This window comes from Grammomys surdaster, unplaced genomic scaffold (assembly GCF_004785775.1).
Source record: "Grammomys surdaster isolate TR1022 unplaced genomic scaffold, NIH_TR_1.0 125284, whole genome shotgun sequence".
Lineage (NCBI taxonomy): Eukaryota > Metazoa > Chordata > Mammalia > Rodentia > Muridae > Grammomys > Grammomys surdaster.
In genome coordinates, this window is record NW_021620163.1 from 834,081 (window position 1) to 842,032 (window position 7,952).

At 34.9% G+C, this 7,952-nt stretch overlaps 1 protein-coding gene across 1 annotated transcript; it reads left to right on the plus strand.

Annotated features, from left to right (window-relative positions):
* Window positions 1-4,175: 4,175 nt before the first annotated feature.
* Window positions 4,176-5,120, plus strand: LOC114637421 (olfactory receptor 5D14-like). The gene has a single exon (XM_028785649.1). The coding sequence runs from the start codon at window positions 4,176-4,178 to the stop codon at window positions 5,118-5,120; it is 945 nt and encodes a 314-aa protein (XP_028641482.1).
* The last annotated feature ends 2,832 nt before the right edge of the window (window positions 5,121-7,952 follow it).

The window sequence follows — 7,952 nt, forward strand, 5'->3', positions numbered from 1 at the left end:
TTTGGTCTTTTCATTGTGTCCTGGATTTCCTAGATGTTTTGTGTTAAGAACTTTTTGCATTTTGTGTTTTCTTTGACAGCTGTGTCAATATTTTCTACTGTATCTTCTGCACCTGAGATTCTCTCTTCTATCTCTTGTATTCTGTTGGTGATGCTTGCATCTATGACTCCTGATTTTTTCCTAGGTTTTCTATCTCCAGGGTAATCTCCCTTTGTGATTTCTTTATTTTTTTTTACTACCATTTTTTATGTCCTGGATGGTTTTGTTCAATTCCTTCACCTGTTTGGTTGTGTTCTCTTGTAGTTTTTTAATGGATTTTTGTAATGACCCATTCTGCTGCTCTGGTCCGCGGATCAGGGAGTAAGAGAGAGAGTGGGGACAGGGACGCAAAGAATGGAGACAAGGCGAAGTCTGGTCAAAGATGAAGTCTGCCTGCTGGAGACGGAGTCTGCTGCTGGAGACGAAGTCTGCGTCTGTCTGCTCTGTCTAGTCTGCTCTGAGTCTGTCTGTCAGAGTCTGGCTCTGTCTAGTCTGCCTGAGTCAGTCTGAGTCTGAGTCTGTCTAGTCTGTCTAGCTCTCTGTGGAGTCTAGTCTGTCTGAATCTATCTGCTTGAGTCTGTCTGCTCTGACTAGTCTGGTTTGTCTGCCTGACTAGCCTGTCTGCTTTGTCTGCCTGCTGGGTCTGTCCTGGCCTCTCCTTTATACTCTCTCCTGAGTCTCTCAAGTGCTGGGATTAATGGCGTGTACTACCACTGCCTGGCCTTGATTGAAAGGATCAAGATAATTATCAGAGTGTGCTCAGCTGTTGTAGGGTGTTGAAAACAAGTGTCTTGTCAGGGTATATGACTCAAGATGGCTGCAAAGATAATAGCTGCTTTCTGCTCAGAGTCGGCTCCCAACAGATTTTTGTGTTTCCTCTTTAAGGGGTTCTACCTGTTTACCTGTATTCTCCTCAAATTCTTTGAGAGTATTATTTATGTCCTTCTATCATCATCATTAGAGGTGATTTCAAATCTGAATCTTGCTTTCCTGATGATATGGGGAATTCAGGACTTACTAGTGTGGGAGAACTAGGTTCTAATGATGCCAAGTATCCTGGGTTGCTGATGCTTATGTTCTTGAGCTTGCCTTTCACTATCTGGATCTCCTTAGTGCTACCTGCCCTGTCTCTGACTGGAGCCTTTCTTTCCTATTATCTTGGTTGTTTCAGAACTGTGTGGGGTGAGTATTACTACTGGGGTTAAAGCTGGGGCCCAAGTATGCTCAGTGCTTGGGCACAGACAAGAAAAAAACAGTGCTCCGGGCTGTGAATGAATTCCTGGGTCCTAGTGGGTTCCAGTTACTCCCTGTTTGGGGCAGGTGTTGATAAACAAATTTTTATAGTTGAAATTTGAACATATATATTTTAACTGTTTAATGAGAAAGTACCTAAAATAAAATTGATTATTTCCCTGTCTGTGAACCCTTTGTAGTGTACTAGCTTCACTTGGATTCCATTACTTTACAACCAATATGTTGACAATACGTTGACAATAGAGCAAAATCTTCCACTGATACTCATCTGCAAGGTTTTATGGCCATGTGCCTTGACACCATATTTTCTCATGGAATCTCACACACAAATTTGAGTCTCGGTGATTTCTATATTTTTTCAGTTGTGATTACAGAGAAAGAATATAGAATGTAGTGGGTTTTAAGGTACGTCTAGTTCTGAATCTTCACATTTCTTATGTCAGAGAAAGACGGTTATTATAACTTAATATATCTATCACTCTTCTTACAGGAAAAGAATTAATCCTTTGGAATATGAATATCTTAACATACTCCAACACATAGCTTCTTTAAAAAAATTCTTATCAACTCAATAATGATAGACATAGGAATAGATGCTCTAACATTTACTGTGGCTGTATATATTCTTTGTCTCAATAATCAATTGAAATATGTCATTATATACTCTTTGTAGGTTATCACTGTATAGTATATTTTGAGGCTAGCATTGTACATATCTACATAATTGTTATTGAGATTGTTTGAAGAGTTTCTTTAAGAAGTGATCCTAATGTTTCAGGCATAATTTTTTAATACTTTTAAAATATAATTACATACTTTCTCTTTTACATACCCCTCCTTATTTCTTTTCCAGTTCATGGCCCCATTTTCCTTAATTGTTACACCTATATATGCACATAGCCCTGGAAAACATTATTTTCACTGCTGTTTTGTTCAGGACCACTATACAGTAGGACTAGAATTTTGCCACTGTCCTCTTTTAATTTTTGTTAGGGTACATGTGAAGTCACCAGAAAACAGAGCTCTGTTGCTTTATTCCATATTCAAATTACCTCCAGGAATATATGAGAGAGCTCTGAACAGATACGCATCTTAATCCTATTTGGGTCCAGTTCAACTGGAGGAGGGGCTATCCCTAAAGTTGTTGTCTGTTTGTGGAGTCTGTTCTCCTAACTGTTTGGGCTCAGTGGGAGAAGAGGTACTAGCCTTGCAGAGAATCGATGTGCCAGTGTAGAGGGATATCCAGGGGAGACTTCCACGTTTTCAGAGGAGAAGGAGAGGGGAGATGTAAGAAGGGACTGTGCAAAGCCTCATTCCCAGTAGTAGATTCCCAACCTAACATTAATTCAAAGACATCTTTGGAGGTTCCTTATCATATACTGTTATTTGAGGGCTTAAAAAATAACTTAATTTTTATTTTACTTTATCTCTCTTTGTAAATGTACAGGTCCTTTGCATATATAATATGGCTTCCAATTTACCATTTTTTTCTGGAATTTTTGAGTATGTAAATCAGTGTGTACATCTGTTTCTTGTAGCTTTTCTGGGGATTTTTTTCCCTCTGCTTGTTTTACACAATTTCAATGTACTACTTGCTATTTTATCTGATAATCTATCTTGGTTGCTTAGAAGAGTGTTTGTTTTCTACTGAGAGAAAGAAATGAGGAAGATCCAGATGAAAGAGGAGGCAAGGAAGAACTTGGAAGAGTAGATGAAGAGAAAGTCATAATCAAGATCTATTATGTGAAAGCAAAACTATTTAAATAAATGTGAGAATGTTTGACTGAAAAAAATAAAAAGATAAGACCTTAAGAGAATTTTGTTGTATTTCTTGACAATCCTTAAGATCTATTTAACAAGTAGTAGTGTGATCTACTCAAGGTTCTGAATAATCTCTACCTGCCAAAAGTTTCCTAGCAAATGTCATGAATACTGAGTTAAAGGAATCAAACAAAACAGTGGTTTGCATGGTATATGGGTTATGTCAGAGTGTATTCTTTTGCTTTGTGTCCTACACACAATCCACAACATTTTGGATTTTTTCATTTAAAAAAGGATTAAATTGTTTGCCTAAAATTGCTATATACTCTTTCAAAAATCTAAAAAGGTATAGTATTGCAGTAGATGAGCCACTGTTTGGGTGTTTTTGTAATTAAAGTGACAGAGGAAGTCTTAATCATGCATTAACAGAGCTAGAGAGTGAAGTTCATGGTATAGCATGTTCTTTTTCATTTCAAGGAAAGTCTCATTATTATGATTCTTCAGGATAAGCCCTGGTATTAATTCTTAATTATCTGCTCTGAGGCTGTAGGGAATATTTCCCTGAATTTTCTCTAGAGTTTGAATCCCCAGAGATATCAGGTAAACATAAAGGATCTTCACTTCCTGCCATTCTCAATTCACAGAGCACCAGGAGAATGGTGACTCTCTATGTAACTAGTAAGTTTATTCAGATTTCTTTTGCTACTTGAAAAATGTTCTTTTCCTGATATTGTAATTAAGATACTCTTTGATTTTCTGTTAAATTATTAATACAGAGAAAATAGTGTTTAAGAGAGAACTGTATATACATAGATTTTCTTATTGCCTCAGCCTTTTTTGGTAGCAATCACTACCAAAATATACACTAATCTTCTGAGTCTGCTAGGCCTCACTGGCATTATAAAACAATATATTGGCAAGTGGCATTGTTTACATCTTTTTAAATTTTCTCTAATATTTATTTCTTTAAATTAAAAAAATAACTTCGGTGATTAGATTTGTGCAAATAAACAAACTAGAATGGCATATTATATTGTTAATTGAAAAATATTTGACATTTCTTACATAAATTAGTATTAAACAGGAGAGTCTGCAACCTCAGCTGTCTACTAATAGGCATTATGGTACCAATGGAAAGAAATGTGAGTGTGGAGATTATCTTCTCCCTTTTGGGCTTCACAGACTACCCTGACCTTCAGATCCCCCTTTTTCTAATATTTCTCTTCATGTACATTATCACTGTACTGGGAAACATTGGGATGATAGTGCTCATCAATATCGACCCCAAGTTCCACACTCCCATGTACTTCTTCCTCAGCCACCTTTCATTTGTTGACTTCTGCTACTCAACCATCATCACACCCAAGCTTCTTGAGAACCTTGTCCTTGCTGATAAAACTATCCTTTACTTCAGCTGCATGCTGCAGTACTTCCTGTCCTGTGTGGCCGTGGTGGCTGAATCTTACTTGCTAGCAGTTATGGCCTATGATCGCTTTGTGGCCATCTGTAATCCCTTGCTGTATACTGTGGCCATGTCACAGAGGCTGTGCATCCTGCTTGTGACTGGGTCATATATCTGGAGCACCTTTGCCACCTTGATTCTCCTCTGCTATGCTCTGAAGCTAAAGTTTTCAAGATTTAATGTGATCAACCACTTCTTCTGTGAATATACTGCCCTCATTGCTGTCTCTAGTTCTGATATACACATTCCCAGCCTGCTACTCTTTTGTTTTGCAACCTTCAATGAAGTGAGTACACTCCTGATCATTCTCACTTCTTATGTATTCATTTTCGTGACAGTATTAAAAATCAAATCTGCTAGTGGACGTCGCAAAGCCTTCTCTACCTGTGCCTCCCACCTGACTGCCATCACCATTTTTCATGGAACCATACTTTCCCTGTACTGTGTACCTAACTCCAAAAACTCTAGGCAAGTTGTCAAAGTGGCCTCTGTATTTTACACTGTTGTCAACCCCATGCTAAACCCACTAATCTACAGCCTGAGAAACAAGGATGTGAAGGATGCTTTCCAGAAATTAGTGAACACAAAGGTCCCACTTCAGTGAATCATCTTAAAGTATGTACAATATAAATATAAATAGAACAATGGCTGTTTCTATCTACTATGATACATACTTGCTTTAATTCTACTGATTGTCATGATGCAAAGATTGATAAATTCAACTCAGAAAATGAAGGCAAAGATGCTTACTATTTAGAGGAAACAAAATATTTTGGTGCACAATATTTATTTCAAGTCTATCAATAATAATAATAATCAACAGCACAAGATACTAGACAGTATAGCTAGATATATTGTAGACCATACTTTTTCTGAAAGAATGATGGTAACTAATGTAGAAATGTAGAAACTTGTCTAGTTTTGTTTTATCTATAACAAAAAGCTTTTTATAAAAGTCTTCACAGAAATTTTGTCATTGTTAGAAGATGTTCTTATTTACCTACATTATTAAACCACAAGAAAATATCTTTATATCATATATTCATTTCATTTTTAAGTCCTACAAATGGTATGTATAGAGAACACTGAACTCTATAGTCACCTTTTTTTGAGAGGCTGACATCAAAATGATAACTACAAGTTTTTGGTAGAAACAGACACAAACATCTAAGGAAATAGTGAAGAACTGGCTGATAGTAGTTAAAATTAAAAATTAACTTGACAGATTGAATATATACTTCCTTTTATATAAAGCATTTATTAGACACTTAGTTAACTATGTATTTCAGAAAAGAAAATGTTTGAATGATTTTATTTCTAAGGTAGGAGTTGAATGATATTGGACATAAAGTTTCACTCCCATAACAACTGGTTATCAAAATATCTAGAAGCATAATTTATAGTAATTCAACCAAAGAAAAAGTAAAAAATACCCAGATATATTGAAAATTGTATTTTTACATTTCTATTTCATAGTTTATATAAATGAATGAATAAACCTAAATATCTGGTGGTAAAATTTCAAGGAATTCAAGTAAAATTGAATGATGAGCAATTGCTACATAAATTAATATACATTATAAAGTAAGTATTTATTTAAAAACATCACCACTTTGGAAGAAATAATTATATGAGGAAAACTATATTATTTTATTTATTTCCCAAACAAAGACTGAGTGCTAAACATAAACTTTAAATTTCATGAAAAGAAAAGTAATAGGTTAATAAAAATGGGTAAACAGTGAGAAATTTTCATTTACATAAAATTGATATAAGACATACTTAGGCTTTATCAAAACTATAATAACATTTTTAAAGTAAATGTTTCTCATCAAAAAGATGGAATAAAAGCAGATCTGTATTATAATTTCTTTTCTCTAACAATAGTTGGAAAACAAATTTTAGTGAAACAGCTCTGGTGGCCTGAATACAAATGCCTCAGTAGTGCCATGTGTTGAAACCTTGGACCCCTGATAGTAGAACTGTTGGAAAAAGATTGGGAGCTGGCGCCTTGCTGAGGGAGGTGTGTCACCTGGAGTGGGCTATGGGGTTTCAAAGGCCTATACTACCTATAGTTTCTCTCTCTCTTTCTCCTCTCCCCATTCTCTTTCCCCTTTTACCCTCCTTGTGCATCAGCTATGTTCCCCTAGCTACTTCTCTAGCATCGTATGTTTCTCTCTGTTGTCATGGTTCCCAACATGATGATCATAAACTCTAACCTTCTAAAACTGTGAGCCCTCAATAAACACTTCCTTTTGTAAGTTGTCTTGTTCATAGTCTTTTGTCATGGCAAAAAAATTAACTGAGTCAACAGATGTAAGGATTCAGACATTTCTATGCATTCCAGAAGTATGATAAAATTTACTATTTACATGAGACTATTTGAAAGAAGAGCACATTAAATTCATATTTTCCCTCTTACATTCAAAAATGGCTGTTCTATGAATTATTCCCAGCACTAAAGTAAGAAATTTAGAGAAATATTTCCATAAGCATAATTTAAAACAACAATAAAGTATGTAGAACTCAATAAAAATATAATTGAATAAAATTTTGGTTACTATCAAGGAGTAATGACATAGGAAAATGTTTAAATATTGGCATTTATGTTTTGAGAAGCATTTTTAAAAATGTTTATATTCTTATTTTATATGCGTGAATATTCTGCTTACATGGATACCATATTCATTCTTTATGCCAAAGGAAGATGATAGAGAATACAGATGATTGTGAGCCACTGTTTGAGTTCTGGGACTTTATCACAGGTGCTATAAAAAAACAACAATTGCTCTTAACTGCTGAGCCCTTTCTCAAGATGTCCACATGCTTTATTAAAAGGTAAAGACAAGATTTGTAAGAAAGATTAAATAAGAAAAGATGTATCCAATGGTGAGAATTAAAATAGAAACAATATGAAATAATTGTGGAATAACATTTGATTAAATATGTTAGTAAATCAATAATTATAGGCCAGAATTCTCAGAATATGAATAAAGAGCTAGTTCTCAAAACTTGGAGAATTTAAGCACAGATAAATTAATCATAACTAGATTCAGGAATTACATTAAAAGAAATGGCCTAAAGAGTAATTGTCAAAAAAACCTAGAGATAAATATCATTAACCACAAAATATTTTATAAACGACCAATACTTTCCTTTGAAATAGAACTCAAGGTTTTTGGGCAAATGATAGATATTTATTCAAAACTAAATTATTAAGGATTAAAGATGAATCTTGGGTAGTCTAACCCTCAAGAGCTAGTGATAACTTCAAGGGCATGAAAGCAGTAATTAAATGTTGCAGTAATTCTCCAATCCAAATAAGACCAGTCAAAGAAAATACAACTCAATAATTATGAATATAAGCCTAGATTCGGCAGATTCATCACTACACTACTCTATTCCCCACCTAAGAAACCCTTATAACTTGAGGGTT